The following is a 27044-nucleotide window of genomic DNA, read 5'->3' as shown; positions in this document are numbered from 1 at the left end:
TTGGCCTGTTACTGGGCCTTGGTGGAGACTGAACACCTCACCATGGACCACCAAGGCACCATGAGGCCTGAATTACCTATCATGAACTGGGTATTGTCTGACCCACGTAATCACAAAGTTGGACATGCGCAGCAACACTCCATTGTTAAATGGAAGTGGTATATACGAGATCGGGCCAAAGCAGGACCTGAAGGAACAAGTAAGCTGCATGAAGAAGTGGCCCAAATGCCCACAGTCTCCACTCCTGTCACATTGCTTCCTTTCTCCCAGTCTGCACCTATGGCCTCCTGGGGAATTCCTTACCGTACGTTAAGTGAAGACCAAAAAAGTCATGCTTGGTTTACAGATGGCTCTGCACGATATGCAGGTGCCACTCATAAGTGGACAGCAGCAGCACTACAGCCCCTTTCTGGGATCTCCCTAAAGGACAGTGGTGAAGGGAAATCTTCCCAATGGGTAGAACTTCGAGCAGTGCACCTGGCTGTTCAGTTTGCATATAAGGAAAAATGGCCAGATGTGAGATTATATACTGATTCATGGACTGTGGCTAATGGCTTGGCTGGATGGTCGGTCAGGGAATTGGAAGGACCGTGATTGGAAAATTGGTGACAAGGAGGTGTGGGGAGAGGTATGTGGATAGACCTCTCTGAATGGGCCAAGAAAGTAAAGTTAATTGTATCTCATGTGAATGCTCACCAAAGGATTACCTCTGAAGAGGAGGACTTTAATAATCAAGTGCATAAGATGACACGCGCTGTGGAGACTGGTCCTCCTCTTTCCTCTGCCACCCGTTATCGCCCAATGGGCACATGAACAAAGTGGACATGGCGACAGGGATGGAGGTTATGCATGGGCACAGCAACATGGACTTACACTCACCAAGGTTGACTTGGCCACTGCCACTGCTGAGTGTCCCATTTGCCAGCAACAGAAACCAACATTAAGTCCAATATATGGGACAATTCCTCGGGGAGATCAACCGGCAACTTGGTGGCAAATTGATTACATAGGACCACTTCCATCATGGAGGGGACAGCGTTTTGTTCTTACTGGAATAGACACCTACTCTGGATTTGCCTTCCTTGCACGTGATGCTTCTGCCAAAACTACTATTCGTGGACATACAGAATGCCTCATCCACCGGCATGGCATCCCACATAGCATTGCTTCAGATCAAGGAACTCACTTTACAGCAAATACAGTGCGGCAATTGGCTCATTCCCATGGAATCCACTGGTCATATCATGTTCCTCATCATCCTGAAGCTGCTGGCTTGATAGAACGATGGAATGGGCTCCTAAAGACACAATTACGGCGCCAACTAGTTGGCAACAACTTGCGGGGCTGGGGCAATGTTCCCCAGGAAGCTGTATACGCTCTAAACCAGCGGCCAATATTTGGTGCTGTGTCTCCAATAGCCAGAATTCATGGGTCCAGGAACCAAGGGGTGGAAGCTGGAGTGGCACCACTCACTATTACTCCTAGTGATCCCCTTGCAGCATTTTTGCTTCCTGTCCCAGCAACCCTGTGTTCCTCAGGCCTGGAGGTCCTGGTCCCGAAGAAAGGAACTCTCCCACCTGGAAACACAGCACGGAGTCCACTGAACTGGCAGCTGAGAATGCCCCCTGGGCACTTTGGACTTCTCATATCTTTGGATCAACAGGTCAGGAAGAGTGTCACCGTACTAAGTGGTGTGATTGATCCTGATTACCAAGGAGAAATTGGACTGGTACTACATAATGGAGGTAAAGAATATGTCTGGAATCCAGGAGATCCCATAGGCCGACTCTTAGTGTTACCATGCCCTGTTATTAAAGTAAATGGTAGTTGCAGCAACCCAATCCTAACAGGACTTATAATGACCCAGACCCCTCAGGAATGAAGGTCTGGGTCACCCCGCCAGGCCAAAAACCACAGCCAGCTTAGGTGCTTGCTGAGGGCAAAGGTAATACAGAATGGGTAGCAGTAGAAGGTAGTTCTACCTATCAATTACGACCACGTGATCAGTTGCAAAAGCGAGGCTTGTAATTGTCAATGTATTTTCTTTGTATGTGATTATTGTGTATATTTCCTTTGGTCAAGTATGTTATATCAGATATAATTTGACTCAGTGTGTTTTCATTTATATGTATGATAGATGATTGATGATAAGTATAAGTGTGATTTCATTAATATCTGGAAATTATATAAGTATGTATGGGTAAAGAATTGTTTACAGGTGCCAGGCTGGCAAGGGGTGGATTGCTATAGTTTTTGTGCCAGCCTGGCCAATAAACACAAGTAGGATTAACTGAAGGGCAGAGGGATAAATGGCTCGGTGAGCCTCACCTTGGTTGTTCTGTGCCTCAGTTTAAAGGGGTACACCACCTGTGGGATGCCTAGCCTGTGGACTGTGTCGCTGTAAGTTGAGGTTCCTTTAAGCACACACGATTGGAATGTTCATCTCTGGAGCTGGGGACTGACAGTTGGGGACCTGCCTTGCTGTTTGCTGCCTGGGTATATGTAGCCCAGCTCTCTCTACAGAAGGGACTGGCAACTGGCAGCTCTCAAGTCTTGAAGGACTGCTAGAATCTCACTGCTTTATAATTTAACTGTTAATTTCTTGTATTATCTATCTGTATATAATTTAACAGTTTATTTCTTGAATTATATATCTATCTTTATAAATATATTTATATATAATTACTAGCAATCTGGTTTGTCTCTCTAGAGAACCCTGTCCAATACGGTGTTGGACATATAGGTTATTATTGGACTTGTGGGCTTGAGTAGCACTGGATTGGGATGTTTTCTTGATGCACACTTGACCTTTATATAAAACTCTCTTATACATGAGTTTCTGTGGATTTGTTTCTCTAAAGTACCTAGACTAACACAATGGTTTAAAGTCAAGTATTTCATATGCATGTGAAAGTTGGACATTGAATAAGAAACACCAAAGGAGAATTGATACCTTTACATTGTCATGTTGGAGAAGAAAATTGAAAGTACCACGGACTTCCAAAGGGATAAACAAATGTCTTGGAAGAAGTACGGCCAGAGTGCTCCTTAGAGGCAAGGGTGACAAGACTTCATCTTACAAATTCTGGACAGGTCAAGAGAGACCACCCTCTGGAGAAGAACATCATACATGGTAAAATAAGGCCAGGGAAAAAGAGGAAGGTAGATAGACAAGTGGCTGCAACAATGGACTCAAGCATAAGAACAATTGGGAAGATGGTGCAGGGCAGAAGAGTATTTTGTTCTGGTGTGCACGGGGTCGCTATGAGTTGGAGCCTACTCATTGGCATCCAACAACGAGCTAATCAGTGGAAGGAAAATGTGGCAGTCTGCTTCTGTAAAGATTATAGCCTTGAAAGCCTATTGAGTTAGTGGATCCAATAGAACAAGGGGATACTGCGTGGTTTAACATCAGGAAAGGTGTATATCGAGGTTGTATCCTCTCATTGTGTAATTAATAATGAAGTTGGAGGCCAATATCTGCCTTGAGCTGGTTTTCCTATTGCCAGGAGGCAGGGGTCAGACATGTCTCCACATTCCACCATTCTTACTCCAGTCATTCCTCCATGGCACTCGACTTCTGTGCTCTGTTAGATCATTCACTGCAGTGGCTATGCAGAACTCACAGGCAACACTCACAACTAAGGGAAGTTAATAGGTTACCACAAGGCAGGATAAGTAAACAATAAGGGATAGTCATTGGTCTTTAGCAGTGTGCAACTGCCAAGCCTGGAATCCTGGTGGCACAGTGGGTTAAACATAGGACTGCTAGCCCCAAACTCACCAGCCACAGAAGAAAGGCTGTCCACTCCTGTAAAGATTTACAGTCTCAGAAGATCTGGGGAGCCATTCAACACTGTCCTATAGGGTCTTTAGGAATTGTATTAGATTCCATGGAAATGGGTTTGGATATTTTAGTGTGTTTTTTTTTGGTTTGATATCCGAAGTCCTGAATGTATCAGTCCACATATTCTACTCAAAGGATAGGAAATTGATTTCTTCCAGTATGGTTAACAGTTTCTAAAGTGTCCCCTATAGTCCCTACATTTTTTATACCGTTCTGTAATTCCTACCTTTTGCAATGCATTGTTTGATTTCCTAACTGCTGCTTCTACAAGCATTGATTTTGAATCCAAGTAAAAAATCCTTGACACCTTCAAACTTTTCTCCATTTATCATTTATATTAGGTTGTAATCCATACTGAAGGCTGCAATTCTTGATCTTCATCAGTAAGTGTTTCAAGTCCTCCTCCTCACTTATAGCAAGCAAGGTTGTGTCATTCTGTATATTGCAGTTTGTTGATAGCTAGGTAAGACACTGGAGCAGAAAACTCACTCTGGTAATGTGTAGACTCCTGACCCAGAAAACTTATGAGATAATAAATGTGTGTTATTTAAAGCCATGCTTTGCTGTCATTTGTTACGTAGGGATAGATAATATACTTAGCTTCTACTGTTCCACTTAGGAATTCTTGGGAAACTATCTTTGTTGCCAAGGAAAGGTAGGAGCAATAGAGGGAACTAAACTAGATTTCTGATATTTGTTCTTCAAATTCTTGTATTTAAAGGCTTTAGTGACACCCTCAAAGATTTAAGGTAATACAGCTGTCTAATTGAAGAGAATGATACTAGCTTTGTGTTTTAGTAGTCCCAGATTTAAGATATATTAGAATTTTGATTAACTGAATATACAACTGCTTTTTAATGATATATGTATTTTTATGTACATATGTATTAAAATATACCTGTATGCTTATATGTAATGTATCAATTCCTCAACGACAAAAATCAAATTTATAAAAATATTTACAATAAAAGGCACTAATAAGGAAACAAAAATGATACTTGACTTTTATCACAACAAAAAAGGTGTTTGACTTGATTTACAGTACCACAAAGTTGTTAGACTGCAACTCAACCAGAAGTTATTCCATGGAAAGTCAGGTACTGCTGCCTATGAGTAAGTTACCAAGAGAAAAAGAAAGCATCAGGTTTTTCCCCTTTAAAATTTTTATAAACACTCATTATTCAACAATTTAAAAAATCATTTTATTAGGAGCTCTCATACAACTCTTATCACAATCCATACATACATCAATTGTGTAAAGCACATTTGTATACTCATTGCCCTCATCATTCTCAAAACATTTGCTCTCCACCTAAGCTTCTGGCCATAATTCAACAATTTAAGAAGGCAAGCAGACTAGTATTGCTCATTAAATAAGTGGTGGTTAATTTAGAAAGAACACTAATTTTATATCTATCCTGACATCCTCTGGCTTCCATATTGTTACGAAGCAGGAGTCTATAGATAAACCTTCATGTTCCATTCTTCTCAACCTATTCTGACACTAACCGTTCCTCCCACACTACTCGAAATCTATGCTGGGTTTGCTGCCACATAGAACTCATAGATCATGCTTTTTTTCCCCTGAGACTGTAACTCTTTTATTTAAAAACCGTTTTATTGGCATATAATTCACACACCACACAAGTCACATCAAGAAGAGCTGTACCAGCATCACCACAATCAATTTTAAAACATTGTGCTTATTCTTGCACTCATCCTTAGTCGTTCCTCCCCTGCCTCCCCAACCTCCCCTGCCACGCCCCCAAGGAGCCATCAGTCCAGCTCCTGTCTCTTTAGATGTACCTATTCTGGATCTTATATACAGAAAAACATTAAAAAACAAAAACCCAACAATATCGAAGCAAAACAGATGAAAACCTCAAAGAGGCAACGAAAAAGTGGAAGCTCCTCAAGGAAATGGGTTGACACAGTAGCTGCATTGGTGGGCTCAAATATAAGAAAAATTTGTGAGGATAGTGCAGAACCAGTTCTGTTGTGCATGGAGATGAATTGGAGCTGACTTGATGGCACCTGACAACAAATTAGGGAAGTTAATAAGTTACCACAAGTTAGGTTCAGCAAACTGCCATTGGTCTCTTCAGCCAGCCACCAAGTCTTTCTCTGGTTCTTTGTCTCTTGGCCATCTGGCCCTTTGCCCTTTTCCTCCGTGGGCCAGGAAGGCAGCCTGCCTGTCACTGTGTACCAAGTTCAATAGTAGTCTCAGGCCAGATAAGGAGAAATTACCCCACAGTCACGGTGCTCCTCCCCTGAGTCTCTATGCCACAGTCTGTGAAGTATCAGGGCTCGGCAGCCTCCACCCCTTCAGACAGAGATCTTGAATGGAATGGGCTCTTCTAAGGGTCTTAGTGTTCCTCTCTTTTCTACTGCTGCTTCAAAAAAAAAAAAACTCATCCATCCAGACCACGGGTGGCAGTGGGCGGTAACAAAAACTGATGAATCCCTTCTATTAATGTTACACATGTTCCATTTGCACAGTCCCACCCAGTCATTTGGTGGGAGTTGCAGAGACTTGGGTAGAAGAGCCACATTAAATTTCACTCTCCCACAGGCAGTTCTACTCATAGGCTCATGAGGCAGAATCTGTAATAGCAATGGTTTTGTTGTGAGATATAGATAAGAATTTTTATAACAGTACTGTTTCATAGTTGTATCTTTACATCTGTGACATTGTGGTGATATTTGTGACATTGTTGGGTGCCATTGAATCAGTTCTAACTTAGAGCAACTCTAAATACAACAGAATGAAACACCACCTGGTCCTGCATCAGTCTCAATTGTTCTGTTGGAGGCCATTGTTGCATGTACTGTGTCAATCCATCTTGTCGAGCGTGGCATACCTATAATTTGATTTTCTAGTTCAGTGATGAGCAAACTGCAGCATGGGTAATAACTACCTGATTTTGTATGTATGTTAGTTAAGAATGGTTTTTACATTTTCATTCCATTTAATAATAGGGAACATTCACTTTTAACTGAAGTTAAGCTAAATGTCCAATTACACTCCATCATTGTTCTAGTTTGAATTTCCTCATTCATATATATATATACACACACATATATGAATTCAATTTATTTCTTATTATCTAAATATCATCAACAATTTCAAAAATATATGACAACAGCTCAGCAGTTACCAAAAGCAGCAGTTAGAGGAGGATTGCAGTAGTTGCAAAATGACCCTACTTGAGCCAATACAACATGGCTACACTCAGGCGAATAGTAGAGTATGATTCATTGTTAAGATGGCTACATCTAAATTGACTACTACATCATGGTTACATTTGGGTTCATTATGGTGGGTTACTACACTACAAGAAACCAAAAGAGATATACATATGTGGAAGAAGATGTCTGAGAAAACCTAATATTATAAAAATATCAATACTACAAGTTATGTATATATTGCAATTCTAATCTAGATTCCTGTTTCTTTTTTTTTTAATCATTTTATTGGGGGCTCATACATTTCTTATCACAATCCATACATCCATCCATTGTGTCAAGCACATATGTACATTCGTTTCCATCATCATTCTCAAAATATTTGCCTTCTACTTGAGCCTGTAATATAGGCTCCTGATTTTTCCCCCTCCCCGAGATTCCTGTTTCATTCTTCAAAGAGTTAGAACAACTAATCAATTTTATATGGAAAGGAAAGAGACACAGGATAAGCAAAGCGCAACTAAAGGACAAAGTAGGAAGCCTCTCACATGGAATTGCCATATCACAAAACCTACTATGTAATCAAAACAGACTAATACTGGTACAATGGCATATATGTAGACCAAAGAAACTGAATAGAGAACCCAGAAATGAATTTATTCACCTACAGATAACTGATTTTTGGCAAAAGGCCAAAACACATTAAATGGGGAAAAGAAATCACTTCAAAAATGGTGCTTGCAGAATTGGATTTCCATTTGCAGAGTATTGAAACAGAACCCATACTTCATTCTGTACAAAAATGAATTCAGGAGAAAGTAGAGACCTAAATGTAAACCTAGAACTAAACATAAATAATAAGGAATATGTGGCATAAACACACTACTAAACAATTAAAAATGCACAGCAGGAAACAAAAGAGGTGACTGAGACTTCTTAAAAGTAAGGCATGTACATGAAAAGGCTTCACCAAAAAAGTGAAATGAGATCACAGACTGGGAACAAATTTTTGGCAATGACATATCAGACAAGGACTAAATCTCTACAACCTATTTGAACAAAACTGAAACACCTCAACAGGAACAATATCAATAACCCAATTTTAAAATAGGCAGAGGACATGAGCAGTTTACCAAAGAAGACATTCAGGTGGCCAAAAAAACACATGAAGAAGCTTATGATCAGTAGTCCTCAGGGAGATGCAAATTGTGGTAGTCACACAATTTCATGTCAAATTTAAGATGTATGAAAGTATAGAAGTAGAGTTTAGACTGTCAATCAGGTTGCAGCCTGATGACCTCACTTGGAAGTGTGACCGAGATTTATAGCTCTCTGAAGGTCAGACCTCTGCATTCAACTTTCTGCTTGCTAGCCACCGTGCGAGCTGCTGGAGCCCTGTGATGCATCCACCACCATTGGATCCACACGATTTTGGACCCACGAGCCTGTGATTCCTGCATTCTGCATCATTGCATGTGGCTGCATGAGTCTGAAGAGAGACTTATGGACTAGTGGCAGACTTTTGGACTTGAGTTGGACTGGGCTGGAATATTTTCTTGATATTTAATTACTTTTTTGTATAAAGCTCTCTCACATATATGAGTACTGCTGTATTTGTTTTTCTGTTCAATCTGGCATAACACACAAATCAAAACAGTGATGATACGCCACCTCACCCAGCATTGACAGCAAAATTTTTTTGAAAAGCAGAAAACAAATGCCATGGGAGGGGTGGGGAGTGGTGCAGAGGAATTGGAACCCTCATACACTGCTGTACATTCATAGTGGAAAGCAGGTAGCGCTTTTTCAGACATTTGTGACTATAAATACCATGTGGCCCATATACCATGACATAAAGAACATAGAAGGAGCAGATCTATGCGAGCCCTTGTTCTTAGCAGCACTGTTCGCAATAGCAAGAAGATAGAAACATTTCTTAGCAAGGAAATGTCAGTCAAAGTCTCTGAGATACCATTCCATTTCTCCTATGATGCTTATTAGAAAATTGGAGAATGGCAATGTGGAGATATTAGAACCCCTATGCATTGCTGGTCAAATTGTAAAATGGCGTAGCTGCTGGGCAAAACAGCATGGTAGCGCCTCAAAAAGTTAAACGTGGAATTGTCATGTGAAAACAAACTTTGAGGTGGTTCCTGATCTCTTCTAACTTCACAAAGGGAAATGGTAAAGATCACCATTATCAGCATCGCCTGCCCACGCCCAGTATCTATGAGGCTGAGGGGAGACAAGTTTCCATCCACCAACCTTATGTATCCTGACACCACCTGCCCCTCCTACAGCACTCTCTACTTTTCAGATAGGCTTCATAATTCATTACAATGTCCATACACAACTCACAGACAATAATCACAATTACAGAGTTATTATTTATTGGGCAAGTTAACAGGATACAATATTGAAACAAGACATCCTCTTGTAATTGTGCCTGCAGGCAGGCCCCTCACTGGTCTTTGACCTCATGGGCCCATGCTGTGTTACAAAGTTCTTTTGGGTCTGTGACTTCTTCATAAACTTCAGCATGAGATGCTGAGCTTTATTTCTCTAGACTGAGAATCCCACCACTGTCTTATGCTCAGGCTCTTGGTTCTGTTGCTGATGCTGCCCTTGTGGTGTCAAAGTTGTGGCTCCTAAGTTAAGGTGGTTCAATGCACAAGGATATCAGAGTACAAAATATACACTCCACTCCTGACTCTTCTCCCTTGCTAGTAGTGAAATCTCCATTTCCTTCTTCTGAGATGGCTCATTTTATGCACAGGATGGCCATCTCAATCCCGTTAGCAGTCCTTCAGTTGAATCCTGTAATCCTATTAGTGTCTTTCTCCAGACTCTCTTATCCAGAACCATCAGGAAAAAAAATCATTTGGTGGGGATTACAAAGACTGCCTAGATGAGTCCTTTTAAATAATTCACTGTACTCCACCATATGATTCAGCAGCTTTACTCCTAGGTAACCAACTATGCCATCAGGACTTATAAAAAAACTCATAGGAGGAAGAAAAACTTCCCAGCCAACCTGGCCAGTCTCCTTAGTTATTCCCCTGCTCTACGTGTCAGAATTGACTTCATGGAAGTGAGAGTGAGTTATACACTGACTCTTAAAGCATTCACGTGAGAGATTCTTTGGAAAATTACTCCAGCAAGAGGTTCTGGAAAATATAATCCCAAGATAGTGTGTGGACTCCCCACATGCTCTCTCTATATCTCCACCTTCTCTCCCTTGCCCTGTCTCATATATGCTGAGCCAATAATCTGAGAAGCTGGACTCTTAGGAGAACTCAGTGGAGATCCTTATTAACAATCTGTGATATGCATGTCACTCCCTTGCTTCCTGAAAGTGAGGAGGACTTAAAGCATTTGTTGATAAAGATCAAGGGCTGCAGCCTTCACTGTGGAGTTCAACTCAGTGTAAGGAAAATAAAAATCCTCACAACTAGATCAGTCAACAATATGATGATTAAAAACAGAAAAATTGAAGTTGCCAAGGATTTCATCTTGCTTAGATCCTCAATGTTCATAGAAGAGTAGTCAAGAAATTAACGTACATGATGAATCAGTTGCACTCTAATGTGTTGTAAAGCAAGGATGTCACTTTGAGGACTAGGGTATACCTGCCATGGTATTTTCAGTTGTCTCCTATGCCTGTGAAAATTGGACATTGAATAAAGAAGACCGAACATGAAGCAATGTATTTTGATTGTGGTACTGGCAAAGAATATTGAAAGCCCCATAGACTGCCAGAAGAACTAACAAACCTCTTGTAGGACATGTAGCCAGAATGCTCATTGGAATCAAGGAGTCCACTATTTCGGACGTGCTATCATCAGGTGTCCCTGGAAACAAACACCCTGCTTAGTAAGGAGGAAGAGCAGTGAAAAAGAAGAAAACCCTCATTGAGGTGGGTTGACAAAGTACTGCAAACAGTAGGCTCAAACAGACTGATGAGGGTGGTGCAGCACCTAGTAGTGTTTTGTTCAGTTGTACATAGGTAGCTTTAAGTGGGAAGCAACTCAGCAACAACAACAATTAGGCATAAGCATAAAGATATAAGTTCATTCCTTGTTACCAGGAGCCGGTGGGAATAAGAGAAGGAGTTAATACTTAAGCAGAATTAGTTTCATTAAAGGATGACGAAAATTTTAGAATAGTGATGATTATATGACCTTATAAATGTAATTAATATTACTGAATTGTATACATAAAATGGTTAAAATGGCAAATGTTTTATTTTCTTTTATCAAATTTATCAAAGAACCAAAACAATTAATGTAATTGAATAGTACGTGGAAATAGGATAGTGTGTAAAGTGGGTGATATTAAAAAATACCCATTTTCCCTGAACAATTTGAAATTCCTTCATATTTAATAATCTGTGATTGTATTGCCTAACAAGTAAATGCTATTCTTGGCCCTAGGGATTGTGAGGGACGATATGAATTATTTGTTTTTACCTGCCCACGCACAAAAACAATTTAAACTATCCTCCCAGTTGATTATACACCTATGCAAATGAAGATCATTAAGTTAGACTTGTAATTTGTTGAAAAGCAAAAATATAAATTGTTAGTACTGGTTCCCAAACCAAGTCCACCACCACTTAGTCAATTTTGACTCCTAGCAACTCCATATGACAGAACGCAGCAGGCAACCTCATCTTTCTTCAGCAGAGGATCTGATAGGTTTGAACCACCATCCTTCTACTTACCAGCCCAATACTTAGCCCGTGTGGCACACGGACTCCTACGTACTTATTAAGACACATTGATAAAAATGCAAAATTTTAAAGTGTTGTCTAAGAATAAAGCTTAGACTTGAATCAGATTTTGTGTTCAAATCAAAACTATAGCATTCTTTGTGAAAATATAGAGGTAGATCTTTAAAGTCTTTAGGAAGTTGGGGGAAAGGTACATAAATGGTAGGTGAGTGATACTCCTGATTAACTCTTTCGCCTTCCATTTACAGTAGTGTAATTTATTAAAACATTTGGCATCATGTTGATTCAAGCTCATGGCAACCCTAGGTATATCAGAATAGATCTCTTCTCGGTGTCTGATTTTTTTGGACTTGAACCTCCAACTTTTTAATTAGAGCAAATTACATCACCAGTGTTTGTACCACTCAAAGAAACCTCCAGTACACTCAGAAAAACTCACTGCCTTTGAGCTAATGCTGACTCACAGCCACCTGCTGTGGGTTTCCAAGACTGTAATTGTTTACAGCAGTAGAAAGCCCAGTCTTTCTCCTGTAAAGCTGCCTGCTGTTGATTTTAAACTGCTGACCATATGGACCACAGCCCAATGAGTAATCAGTATACTGAAATAGCATATAATAGCAGAGAATCTTTGTGCCCTTTACCTGGGGTTGAATCTTAGCTCTGCCTCCCACTAGCTGTATGACTTTAGGTGAATAAATTAACTGTCTTTGTACTGCTCTTGTCAAATCTATAAAATTGACACAAAGCATTCTCACTTTTATGAGAATGTGCATATTTACAAGTAGTGCTTAGTATCTGGCATAAAACCTAGTACTGTATAGTAAAATCTGTAAGACCCGGAACTCAACAACATTGCTTTGTTTTTATGAGTCTCCCAAGTTTTCCATCTCTGGAAAAGTACATTCAACAGTATAGTCTTAACACATTTCTATCACTTGTTTTCATGGGAAATATTTGGATTTTCTTTTTCTGACAGGCTTCTACCTTACCCAGATTCTAGCTTTCACAGGTTTTACTGTATAATACTTACATAAGTGTTAGCCACTCTTATTGTTGTTCAACAAATAATTGGGTACTTCCTGTAAGTCAACTGGCAGAAGATAAAATCTTGCCTTACAGCATCTAGTACATTGAGAATCCCTCAGGGCTCTGCTTTTACTTTTTCATCTTAATTCTAATTTTCCCTATCTTATTTTACTCAGGATTAAATTCAGAGTTCACTGTCAGTATTAAAGTAATCTGATAGCTTCAGAAACTTGCAGTTTTGCTAAAAATAAAATAATTTTAAAGTCATTTGAAATTATGTTTCATAGATGATTGATAACTTCTAATGGGTGTGAGCAAGTTAGATGTTCTATACCGGAGACTGCTTCTCACAAAGCTTTTTATCAGAGGATGGGGAAGGCCAGAAGATCTCAAAAGGTAAGCATTCTTTTCCCTGAACTTCTTTGTCTGATTTTTTTCTAGTAAATGTATTAAAATTTTATTTTTTTTTCTATACTTTAATTTTCACACACATTTTGCACATGTTTGCAGCTACCTAGCTTTGGGAAATGCATTTTACAGAATGTTAAAATTTTATTTTACTTATAACATTATTTACTCACATTAAGAGATTTTCTGACAAATTAAGCATTAAATTATTTTTGTAAAGATTATTTCCTATTACTTTTCATAAGTTTTAGCAACAAAACTCCAAACTCACTGCCAAACTCAATTCTGCCTCATAGCAACCTTGTAAGGACAGGGTAGAATTGAGACTGTGGGTTTCCGAGACTATCGTTCTTTTTTTTTTTTTAGATTGTAATTCTTCATGAGAGTAGAAAGCCTCATCCTTGAGTATTTTTCAAATAATCCCATTTTTCAAACAAAAATTCAGAAATATCAACTAGATTTTCAGCATCATAAGTTATTAAGTTGATTACAGTTTTGTATGATTTCCAGAAAGTCTGTTTTTTCAGGTAGTAAGAACTTATAATGGCTATAACACTGGGGAGCTCTTGTGGCCTAGTATTTACAAGCTGAGCCATGAGACGCAAAGCTTGCAGTTTGAACTACTGGCTGCTTCACAGGAAAAGGATGAGGCTTCTGCTTCCTTCAGGAGTTAGTGTCAAAACCCAAAAGGTGGGAGGGTGGGGGAGAGATGGGGCACAGGGTACAAGCATCTACATCTCACCTCTTCTCTGGGGGACAGACAGCGGAGAAGTGGGTGAAGGGAGACGTTGGACAGTATAAGAGGTGACACAATAATAATAATTTATAAATTGTGAAGGGTTCATGAGGAGGGGGGCAGCGGGGAGAGGGGGAAAAATGAGCTGATGCCAGGGGCTTAAGTGGAGAGCAAATGTTTTGAGAATGAGGAGGGCAATGAATATGCAAATGTGCTGGACACAGTGGATGTATGTGTGGATTGTGATAAGAGTTGTATGAGACCCCATTAAAATGATTTTTTTTAAGGGGGGGACAGTTATACCTTGTCCTATGGAGTTGCCATGAGTTGGAATTGACTTGATGGCATTGAGTTTGGGTTTTTTAATACACACACACAACTGAGACATACAGCAATGCTCATGGAAAAATCTAGATTAAGATGATGAATTTTCAGGATTGGTTTCTTAAATTTTGAGAGTTATACGTGTTCATTACTTTCTGATTAATGTTATTTCCCATAATTCTCTGAGATAATACAATTGGGGTCAGGGAGGTCTAAATTTATTTTCTGTAATGATTAAAATTAAATTTTAACATGCCTTATAGACTAAATTAACTAATTTGGGTCATTTTTCTTCAATCTCAATAAGTGGGTATAAAAATATAACATTTTCTTTTGCTTTCTCCTTGCCCATGATAGACTATTTGAATTCAGAAAGATGATTGGAAATCGAGAAAGATGTCAGCATCTGGTTTCAAGTGATTATCCAGTCTACATTGATAAGGTATTCAAAAGAAAGAAACATAATTATGGAAATTCTGGTTAAATACAAATATATGTCAAAATTAGATCAAATATTGAGTAAAATAATAATAAACATTAAAACATGAGAGTGGTATGGATTTTCCATTTAGCAATTAAAGATTTTGATTTATACTCTAAGCAGATGCTTTATAGTAACTACATTCATGAATAGGGAAGCATCAAAAAGTGGAAAAATTCTATTATCTTTTAATTCCATTTTTCAATGGACTTTTTAAAGCCTCCTCATATATTTGAGCAGAGAGATAGTTAGTATATTCCTAAATACAGGAAAGTAGAGTTGGATCTTTCTGAACCTCGTTTTATATCTTTAGGCTCAAAACCAAACCAAAACATTACCATAGTTGTGGAGCTAATTCTTAATCATAGTGCCTGAGAGGACAGAACAGAACTGCCCGGTAGGGCTGCCAGGAATGTAGATCTTTAAAGAAGCAGGTTCCATATCTTCCTATCATGCAGCAGCTGGAGGGTTTGAACTGTTGACCTTTCAATTAGCAGCCAGTGTTTAACCCACTGTGCCACCAGACTTCTATTTTTAGGGGCAGGAAGACAGAGTGGGAGAATAACATAGAACAAAGACAAAAATTTATTTAAAAGGCCGGATTTATTTATCTAATACAGGCTGATGGAAACCACAAAAGTGTGGCCATAGTCATCCTTCAGACGTAGATCCAAACTCACTCCCCGAGGTCACCTTCTGCCCAAACAATGTAAGTGCACGGTAACACCAGTGAAGAGTGTGCTCCTCAGAAAACCAACCATACATGATCTAAAGGCCACATTTGCCTACAAGCAGAGGTCAAGGGTCAAGAAAGGGCCAGAAAGGTGGATGGACAGAAATGGGAAACCCTCGGCGGCAATGGGAAGAGTGTCATAGCATGACATGATGGTATTGGTTCAGAAATATACATAAAGGATAGTAAAGACTTGTGTTAAAATTAGTGCATAATAAAATTCCCTTTTAGGCAATTTGCAAAAATGTGGATTATACAATAATGGCATTGGCACAACTAGCAAATTGGCTTAAATTTTCTTTTTTAAATAGATGTATATATGTCATCCACAGATGAGTTTGTTTCCAATTCTGGTAAATATACCAGGTGTTTTATTTTGATTATTGATCTGAAATATTTCTTTTTAACTTTTTTTAAAATCTTTTTATTGGGGCTCATAAGGCTCTTATCACAATCTGTACATACATCACATGAGCAAAGCACCCTTATACATTCGTTGCACTCATCACTCTCATAATTCACCTTCCACTTGGGTTCCTGGAATCAGCTCGGTTTCCCTTTTTTTCCCCCCCATCCTCCTCCCTCCCCGATCCCACCCCTGGTCCCTTGATAGTTTATAAATAATTATTATATCTTATCTTACACTCCCCGGCGTCTCCCCTCACCCGCCTCCCCATCTTTTTAACTTTTTGTTGTGAATTTAGGGGTTTACATTTCAGATAATATTTTTATTCCAGATACTTAAAAACTTCCCAATAGCTTGCCCTGAAACCCTTTGAATTCTCTGTCCTTATTTTAAAGACATAACTAATTGAGAGAAAAGTTAGCGTAATTGTTAGCAAATGCCTTTTCTAGATATGTAAATAACTCAGTTTTCTTTAGTTAATCTACTGATATGTATCATTAGATAATTCAGTTGCCTCATAGGGATCCATTCCAGCATATTAATGTCAACCTTTATTTGATTGTGATAAATTGTTATTATAATTTGTTCATACGTTTTTCTTGTGATTATTTCTATATTGCATATTATTAAATTATTCTATTTTGTTTTAAGTTATTATATCTCAATGTATAAATGACAATTACTTATAGTTTATTTTCTCACCTAGACTATAGTAAAGAATGTAGAGGAAAACGAACTGTGTATAGGTGAAATCATGTGTTTATAAATCAGTGAGGGCAAAAGGATTCTTAGAGGTACTGAAAAATATTTTTAATGAATAGAACTTTTTGAAAGAAAAACCTAATTAATAATAATTTTTTAAAAGAGGCTGATTGTGCCAAAAATGAAAGATAAAAGGAAGAAAAACATCTGTAAGAGTTCAAGGAATCCTAACTTACATACATACATCTTGATTTTGTTTTTCATTTAGATTGAAGAGCAGTCAGACTGTAAGATCCTAGATGGACACTTTGTTTCTCCCATGGCCCACTATGTGCCAGATATCATGCCAATTGAATCTGTTATTGCAAGGTATGGATGTTTATTCAGACTGTTAATTAAAGTAGTAAGTTGTTTGTGTTCATTAAAAAAATATAATACCAGTGTAAGACATGAGAAAATAATCATAATTTATAAATTATCAAGAATTCATGGGGAGGGAGGGGGAAAATGAGGAGCTGATACCAAGGGCTCAAGTAGAAAGAAAATGTTTTGAGAATGATGATGGCAACAAATGTGCTTGACACATGGATGGATGGATGGATTGTGATAAGAGTTGTACGAGCCCCCAATAAAATGATTTGAGTGTGTGTGTGTGTGTGTGTGTGTGTGTGTGTAATTACCAGTACATTACATTGTTATTTCATATTATCTAAAAAATAAACCAACCCATTGTCACAAGTTGCTTCTGACTCATAGCAGCACTACAGGACAGAGTATAACTGGATTCCCAAGGCTGTAATGCAAACAGCTGGTGATTCAAACTACCAACATTTATTTTAGCATTTCAGGTGTTTAACCTCTGTGCCAACAGACCTGTTGTTTGCGTGTGCGAAAAATTCTTCTTGGGGGCTATGGCAGGGGAGATTGGAGGGAGATGAGGAGCTAGTAACAAGGATTACGTGAAAGAAGAAAATGTTCTAAAACTGATTGTGATAGTGATTAGAGAATTCTTCCTGATTATAGAATTCTTCCTGATATGACTGAACTATTGAATTGTATGATAAGTGGCTCATGTTCCAATAAGACTGCTTCTTTTAAAAATCCTCCAATCAACAAGGGATTATTCTGTTATAGAAACATGCCAAAACTTTTTTTTGAATCATTTTATTGGGTGCTCATACAACTCTTATCACAATCCATACATACATCCATTGTGTCAAGCACATTTGTACATTTTTTGCCATCAGCATTCTTAAAACATTTTCTTTCTACTTGAGCCCTTGATATCAGCTCCTCATTTTTCTCCTCCCTTCCTGCTCTCCCCTCCCTCATGAACCCTTGATAATTTATAGATAATTATTATTTTGTCATGTCTTACACTGTCTGATGTCTCCCTTCACTCACCATACCAAAACTTTTTGTGAGTGTATTAGAAATCTGAATTATCCATCATATGAAGTAGATACAAATAATAATTTGATAGACTTGATTTTTAAATAAGGAGTCTGGTAGTGCCCAAGGTCAGCAATTTGAAGCCACCAGCCACTCTGAGAGAAAGATGTACAAATTCATGACATTGTTCTAGGGAGAGGTCCTTCTTTGTCGCTTCTGACTTCTTAAAACCAAACTTACTACTGTGAATTTCTTTTTTTTTTTCCTGTGAATTTCTAAGACTGTAACTCTTTACAGAGGTAGAAAGCCCCATATTTCTCTCATGGAGTGGCTGGTGATGTCAAACTGTTGACCTTGCAGTTAGCAGCCCACCTTGTAACCACTACGCCACCAGGGTGCCTGGAGATATGGATAGAATAGCCCCATTAAGATATTTCACTCTACCACATATGTCCTGGGAAATAGGTAAAGTGGTGAAATCACTTGCTATGGCTTTTCTATCAGTAACCAGAAAGTCATTGCCATTGAGTTGATTCCTAATAGGAGAGAGTAGAACTGCCCCTTTCTGTTTCTGAGACTTTGAATCTTTTTAGAAATGGACAGCCTCATCTTTTCCTGGGGGCCACTGGTGGGTTACACCATTGACCTTGTGCTTAGCAGCTCAATTCTTAGCCCCACTCTACCATAAGGACTTTTTTCTTCACTCTATATTTTTTATAAATAAAGTGCATAGGACTCTAACTCAAAAATTGGTAGGTTTTGCCATTCCTCTGGGAAAGAGAGAGCCATCTCAGAAGCAAGAACAGAGAATCCCTGTGACCATCAAGAAAGAAGAGCCACCAGTGTCATGCCTGCAAAATCCCTTCCTGAAGTGGCAGAGGCACCAGATGTTACAGCAAATGAGATCATGAGGCAAAGCCGATGAACAACAACACCAAGATCATAAGAAGAGGCTAAGGGACCACATGACTCGGAGACTGAGGACCAGAGAGAGATGTAGCTGGCAGAGAAGAGGCATTAATAGGGAAAAATGACTATCCTTAATATGGTCTGATCCTGACTTGTAGCAGCCTGTTGACTTTCCTAATAAAGCCCCAAATCATGACTATTGCCTGTGAGTTCTGTGTAGCCGTCGCCACACGTCGGTGAAGCTATGAGAAGTTGAAAAGGATGGAGAGCGGAGCATGTCTGAGCTCTCCTGTGCCACTCAGCCTGGGCTGCTGTAGAATTGGATTCTCCTCCCTCGTTACAGCCAGAAGAGCTGAGTTGTGGTCCCTATGCCATTCTCTGCAGTACTTACCTAAATCCCATTATGAAAGTAATATAATGTGCCTTATCAGTTCTCAGTCGAACCAAATTGTAGGCATCCATATAGAATTAACTTGTCTTTTAATTTTGTATTTGATTTGCATCTAACTCAGATGTTGATAGCCCTTCTTTATCTGTACTCTGGAGAGCAAAGACTGGGTTGAAAGCGTACAAAAGAATCAGTAGGAGGCTGCAGAAGGAGGTCTTTGAGTGTGGGGGGAATGGGAAGATAGCATTTCATGTGATAGGATTTAGTTTCCTTAAATCTGAGCCTTCCTTTTGCCTTCCAGATAGATATAGGTCTGCCTTTTGAGATTGACTCCCAAAAAAATGTTTTTTAATATTGCCAAAAGAAACAAGTTATTAAGGGGGAAAAAAGTGAACTTGACATCAGTAGGTAAACGAGGCATTATTTAAACTTATGTAACCATGGCATTTTATCTATGCGCTAGAGAAAAATTCACCCAGTTCTCTTATTAGCTATCTCTTATTTTGTGCTTCACCTTTCAGCTCACATTTTACCTCTCTTTAGATTTCATTGTTTTTCTATAACGTTGGCTTTTTTTGTTGTTGTAAATTGAAGTCTTTCTTTTCTTCCCACTGAGCTTTCTCTGCAATTGCCACTATAAAATATCAACCTGCTCCCATACCCATAAAACAAAAATATAGAGCTAAATAAGATAAAAATTAAGCATTTTAGTTAGTTTTTTAAGCTATGAATGTTACATTTTTAATAGTATAAATTGTCTCATTCTGTGTTCTGTCTTATCTTTCTTTGCTACTGTGGTACATTGATAACACTTTAGTAACACTTCAAACACACCAACCTCACAGCTATGGAGTTGATCCTGAATCCTAGTAAACCTTTAGACAGCCCCTGTGGGTTTCCAAGACTATAAGTCTTTACAGGAATAAACAGCCTCATCCTTCCCCCAAGGAGGTTTCGAATGGCTGACCTTGTTGTTATCAGCCCACCAGGGCACCTTTAGTCTCACTAAAGAACATTTAAAATATTTATAATGATTACTGGGATGAAATATTTGGTTCTTAGACTCTAGAATCCAAGACAAAACAATTATGCAGCTAAGGAAATACTATAGTTGCAAGTTAAAATTTTGATTATTGAAAGTTTAAGGAGCTAGCTATTTTATGCTGCCATGTATATATTCCCCACTCCGTGCCCAAAAAGCAACAATTTTTCCCCAAGCTATGTAATTAATTATTTTTAACAAAACAAACCTATCACCTTCAAAGTACTCTCCATTACACTTAATACATTTGTCAGATGTGATTCAATTCTTGGGAACATTTTTCAAACTCATCTGTTTGAATGACTGATAGCACTTCCCTTGTTTTTTCCTTCACCTCTTTTCTGTCATCAATTCACTGTCCTTTCATGTTCCTGTTCATTCACGGACACAAAAAGAAGTTTCACAGAGCATGGTCAGCTGAGTAAGGTGCTTGAGGCAAGAGAGGCATGCAGTCTTTAGCCAAAAACTGGTGCATTGAGATGACTGCATGAACAGGTGAATTGTCGTGGTGGCAAAACAAGTCCCCTGTCTGCCACAAATCAGGCCTTTTTTGTCGCACACTGTTACATTATCTTTTCAGAACCTCTAAATAGATAGCTTGATTAACAGTCTGACCTGGTGGAATGAACTCCAAATGTACAATTAGTTGACATTTTCGCATGGACTTTTCCATTTGGGAAGTTAATGGACATCCAGAACGAGGTTTGTCATCAATCCACACTTCACCTTTCTTGAAATGAAAAAAACACTCTGACACTTGAATTTTTTCCATAGCACTTTCCTTGTAAGCTGTGTTCAACATGCCTGCAGCATCTCCCTCAACCCCAAGAAGGAAAAAAAAAAAATCACAGCTGCATGCTGTTCTCTTAAATCAGCCATCACCAAAAAAATGAGGTTCAAGTAAGACTGCTTATATGAAAAAATTCACTGTGACCAGAGAGAAACTTCCCAGGCCATGCCACTGGGTGCACTAACTCAGAGCCATTTGCTCGTACTATGAAAGCTTTACCCAGCAGAGCATTTTCCTTTTTTGGTGGGGGGAGGATGCAGGTACCCCCTCATATATGTGTATGTGTATATGTATAACAGAGTATGTGTGTATGTGTGTTTGAGAAGTCTAAATCCACTTTTTTGTTACCTTTTAGATTAATTTTTTTAATTATGCTTTAGGTAAAAGTTTTTAGAGCAAATTAATTTCTCATTTGATAGTTTCTATATAGTGTTCCATAACATAGGTTTTCTCCACAATGTGTCAGTTCTCTCTCCATTTCCTCCCTGGTTTCCCATGTCCTTTGTCTGAATTCGATTATCCTTTCCTACCTTCTCTTCTTTGCTTTGGGGCATGTTGTTGTCCGTTAAGCTAACATAACTGATTGTTATAGGGAACATGTTCTCAAGTGCTGCTGTTTGTTTTATGGACCTAGGTGTTGTTTGGCTGACAGTGGTGGTTTGGGGTGGGGATTTTTATGTTTAATTTAAGCTTTTAATTTTGAAATAATTACAAATTTAGAGAAAGTTACAAAGAAATGCAGGAAAGACTCATGGACACTTTACCTGCTTCTCCAGTGCTCTTATCTTGTCAATAGAACAATATCAAAACTAGGACATTGACATTAGTACAATCTATAGAGCTTTTTACCATTTATAAATTTACTCACATGGGAGTATTTTTAACAGTTTTCATCCACATATCATACAATTCAATAGTTCAATCATATCAAGAGTCCATTACAATCAAATTTTAGAACATTTTCTTCCTTGTACTCATTGTTATTCATGCAATTATTTTTTTTCTAATTGTGGCAAAAATAAACACAACAAAACATTCTCCAATTCAACAACTTTTACATATAAAATTCAGTGTCGTTGATTATATTCTTTGTGTTGTACAACCATTATGGATATCCTTTTCCAAATCATTCCACCACCGTTAACACACACTTGATGCCCGCTAGGCAACAACTCTTCCTCCTTCACCCATGGCAACCATTGGTCAACTCATGGCAACCATTGGTCAACATGGGTTTCCTTTTTGTTTAGTAGTGTTCCTGCTATAGCATTCACATATCATTCATGTGCATAGCTAAATTGCTTTTAAAAGAGTTGTATGTACATCATCACAATCAGTTCTAGTGCTCCCTCCTTGTGGTGGTCTTAAAGGTGGTCTTCAAGAGTGACTTTCATTAGGGCCCTTGTCTGGGAGTTTCTTCTGTTGCTGCCAACCCGCTGACAAAGTCCTCTTTTTGTGTGTGTGAATTTAATTCTTTGCTTTACGTTTTTCTCCCCTTTGTTTGGAATCCTCGTTGTGATTTCAGAACAGTAGGTAGTGGTAGCTAGATACCATCTTGTTGAGATCATGATGACTAATTGCTCCCTGAGTCTTTGATTTCCATCGTTCTCTTTTGCTTCAGACAGGAAGAGACCAATTATTGTATCTCCGATGGCCACTTACTAGCTTTTAAGACTGCAGACACTACTCACCGAAGTAGGATGTAGAACATTTCTCTTTATGAACTATATTGTGCCAATTGACACAGATGATCCTCAAGTCTATTGCTTTTCCTCTTCAAACCTGGGAACTTCATATGGCAAGGTGTTTAGTTGTATTTAAGGAGGCTCTGTGACTGTATTGTTTGTGTGCTCAATTGTCTATTTCTATAGATAGTGCACCTACAATTATGTATGTAGAAATAGTCACCGCCAAGCCTGTGTCTGCAGTGGGTGTACTCCCGTACACTCTCTCACACCTCTGTGATATACCTCTTTGTATCCATTTGTAAATTGTTTTTTTAGTACTATTGTTACAAGATAGTTTGTATTACAGTAGTTATCTTAGTTGTCCTTTATTCTTCTATTGCTTCCAGTATCTTCATTGCCCTTGGTCATGTCTGTGACATGTCCCCCATATTGTATATTGCCTTTCCCCTTGCCATTGTTAGCATGTGTTTCCTACTTAGTAATTTTCCCTTTCTCACCCTCTCATCCTGATAACCATCAAATAATGTTTTGAGGTATTTTTTAAAATAGTTTTTCCCCATCTTTACTAAGCCTTTTGGCTAAGAACAAGTGTAGTAAAAATAGTTTTTCGTTAAAATGATTGTCTCATGCAATATTTTTTCTTTTTGTGACTGACTTATTTAATTTATAATGTCCTCCAAATTCACTCATATTGTAGAATATTTCAAAGCTTCTTCATTGTTGCTGAGCATATTCCATGTTTGTATGTACCATGTTCTGTGACCATTCATTCATTGATAAAAACTTAAGTTATTTTCATCTTTTTTGCTGTCCTCAATAATGATGCAGTGAACGTGAGTATGCATATGTCTATTTGTGCCATCGCTCCTATTTCTTTAGGGTATATACCTAGGAGTGGTATTGCTGGATCATATGAAATTTCTATTTCTAGCTTTTTAAGGAGGCACAACTACTACTTTCCATTATACAACTTTACATTTCCACCACAGCTTACAAGAGTTCTAGCCTTCCCACATATCACCAGCATATGCTGTTTGTTTTTTTGTCCTGTGTGTATTTTTTTGACCAATGCCATTTTTGGTAGGCGTGAGATGGTATCTCATTGTAATTTTGATTTGCATCTTTTTAATGGCTAATGATCTAGAGCGTTTCTTCATGTGTTTGTTAACCATCTGAGATCAGATAGCACAGTGCCTCCTACTTTTGTTCTTTAGCAACTTATCCCAGGTCTCTTTCTTTTACATATAAAATTGGTGATTCACTTTTCTATTTCACTAAAGAATGCTGCTGGTATTTGGATTAGGATTTCAATATGCACATTAATGTTGTGAAATGGGTCTCTCTACACTGCTAAGTCTTTCTGTCCAACAGCCTGATATGTGTTTTGTTCATGTGGCTCTTTTGATTTCTTCTAGTAGTGTTTTGTAGTTTTCTTTGGATAGGTATTCTATATCCCTAGTTAGATTTGTTCCTAAGTTTTCTATCTGTAGGGGTTGTTATTGTAAATGATACCGCATTCGTGATTTCCTTGTCGAACTTCTCTTTGTTATGTAATGAAATCCCACTGATTTTTTTGTATTGATTTTATACTCATCTGCTTTGCTGAATCTATTATTTTCTGTAGCTTTCTTGAGAATTTTCTAAATAGAGGCTCCTATCAAGTATAAGTAGGGATACTTTTACTACTTTTTTACCAATTTGAATGCCTCTAATTTCTTTTTCATGCCTTATTGCATTAGCTATGCTTTCTAGTACAATATTGAATAGACCAGGGATAAAGGGATCTTTATCTGGTTCCCATTCTCAAGGGGAATGTTTTTAGTTTTTCTCTCTGTGTCTCCCAGTCACACACACACAATGGTGGCTGTTGGTTGGTTTTGTATAAATGCCTTTTATTTTATTTTTTTTAATGCCTTTTATTATGATAAGGACTTTCCTTTTATTCCTATTTTATTTATTTATTTTTAAAAATCCTTTTATTGGGGGCTCTTACAGCTCTAATCACAATCCATGCATTTATCCATTGTGTCAAGCACATTTGTACATATGTTGCCATCATCGTTCTCAAAACATTTTCTTTCTACTTGAGCCCTTGATATCAGCTCCTCATTTCCCCCCTCCCCCACCTTCCGTTTATTCCTATTTTACCGAGAGTTTTTAATCAGGCAAGGATGTTATCAAATGCCTTTTCTGAATCACTTGTAATGCTTCATAGTCCCTTCTGTTTTCTGTCTGGTCATTGTCTTTGTGGTATGTAAGCTAGCTTTTTTTTTCTCTCACGCAACTTATAAAAACAACTGTCAGTATCCCCAGAATCTCCATGTCCAAAAATGCAACAGAAACAATCTAGATTCTCTTCCAATTCCAGATTACCACAAAAGCAGATTCCCTTACCCTTATATAGTCCATCCCAAACCAGTCCCGTGACCTGTGTCCATTACTTAGGGGACAGTGGAAAAGACTCTGGGAGAAGACAGTGTAAACTAGACAGACAACTGATTAGTGACACATCCTATATGTTATGGATATGGTAGAGTGAAACTATTGATAAGGCTCTTCCACCCACATCCCTGCAACTTCTATCAAATGATTGCGTGGGACTATGCAAATACGGCATGCATAACTCTTAAGAGGGGATTGGTCAGGTTTCCTTAACACCCCAGACTTCAAGCGGCAGTAGAGAGGAAAGAAACCCAGAGCACCTTGGAAGAGCATATTCAAGATCTCTGTCTGAAGTGGCAGAGGCTACCGAGACCGGATACCTCACAGACTGAGGCACGGAGACTCAGATGAGCTGCACAGAAACTATGGGGTAATTTCTCTTTATCTGGCCCAAGACTGGAACTGTGGGACAGTGACAGGCAGGCTGTCTTCCTGGCCCATGGAGGCAAAGGCCTAGGGCACCACATGCCTGAGAGATTAAGAGTTCGAGGGAGACTTAACTGCTGACTAAGGGAAGCAATGACTGGATCCTGACTTGTGGTAACCTATTAACATCCCTAAAAAACCCTCTTAATTGTAAATATTGTCTGTAAGTTCTGTGACCATTGCAATGAATTGTCAAATCCAGCACAGATGTACAGTGGTGTGGGACAACAGTTGGTGTGAGACTAGGTCAAGGATTGACCATGGAGGCATATCTGACTTCTGCCTGTGGCAATAGAGAAGCCAGAGGACCTTAGACATGTCTACCTCCTGTGGTTTATCACAATGGGTGGCAATTAGTACTGTAGTAAAACTTTCATATTAATAGCTAGTAATACAGGAGGGCTTGAAAAAGTTCATGAATGAATGGAATTAAAAAAGAATGGTATTTTTGCACAAACTTTCTAAGACCTTTGTACATTGTTGTATGGCAAGTAGAAACCACAAATAATGGCAGAGATCCAGTACTCTACTAAAAAAGATTTTATTTCTTTACTTATTGGCTTTAACAAGCAGTCATTTATTTTCTCATAGTTAGGTGGCTAGAAGTCCAAATTCAGGATGCTGACTCTGGGGGGAGGCTTTCTCACTGTTGGCTCTGAGGGGAGGCCCTGTTCCTTGGTCCTCTATGGTCTTCACATGGTACCGCATCTAGACTCCTCTAGGGCTGCCTGCTGGCTGGTTCTGCTTCGCAGTGCTTTGGCTTCTCACTTTTCAAAAACCGCTTACTCGCATATAATTCACATATCTTACAATTCAGTAGCGCGGTCTTATTAAAAGAGTTGTACAGTCATCTCCACAATCAATTATAGGACATTTACTTCTTTCTTGTGCTCATTGTCATCAGTCAGCTCTCCGTCTCCTCCCAGCTGCCCCTCTGGACTCCTCACGAAACTCTCCAGGCAGTCACTGTCTCTATAGCGCTACTTAAAATCAATCGTTAATGTTTCCATTTCTCCAAAAGCATTCAGATTTCAGTAAAAATAGTGCTGAAAATACAAAATGAAGATGAGTGTTACCACTGCTAGTTTGATTATGAGAGTGAAATTTTAGTTTTCATGAGCAGTAAATAAATAATAATCAAACCATCCTAAATGGGCTTATCTGTGTTCTATTCCGTCATTTCTTTTCACAATAGAGAACTATTGATAAATCATCTTCTTCCTTGGTCGCACGGTAGGTTAAGTGATGGGCTGCTAACTGATAGGTCAGCGGTTGAGTCCACAGCCACATCCTAACAGGGAAATGAGTTGTTCTTATTCTGTAAATATTTACAGCCTTGGAAATCCTATGGAGCGTTTCTGTTCTGCCCTATAGGGTCTCTAAGCA

General features: G+C 38.7%; 1 protein-coding gene across 5 annotated transcripts in view; it reads left to right on the top strand.

Annotated features, from left to right (window-relative positions):
• Window positions 1-27044, top strand: part of ABHD18 (abhydrolase domain containing 18) — a 59524-nt gene that overhangs the window by 12570 nt on the left and 19910 nt on the right. For 2 of the 5 annotated variants that reach the window (XM_075543825.1, XM_075543824.1), the window contains exons 2-4: window positions 13079-13187; window positions 14617-14701; window positions 16850-16950. In XM_075543825.1, the coding sequence (XP_075399940.1) occupies window positions 13096-13187; window positions 14617-14701; window positions 16850-16950 (278 nt within the window). In that variant the 5' untranslated portion in view covers window positions 13079-13095. Of the gene's footprint in view, window positions 1-13078; window positions 13188-14616; window positions 14702-16845; window positions 16951-27044 lie in introns of those variants that run through there. The other 3 variants (XM_075543827.1, XM_075543826.1, XM_075543828.1) reach the window with 2 other exon arrangements.

This window comes from Tenrec ecaudatus, chromosome 3 (genome assembly GCF_050624435.1).
Source record: "Tenrec ecaudatus isolate mTenEca1 chromosome 3, mTenEca1.hap1, whole genome shotgun sequence".
Classification (NCBI taxonomy): domain Eukaryota; kingdom Metazoa; phylum Chordata; class Mammalia; order Afrosoricida; family Tenrecidae; genus Tenrec; species Tenrec ecaudatus.
This window is presented reverse-complemented; position numbering and strand designations above follow the sequence as displayed.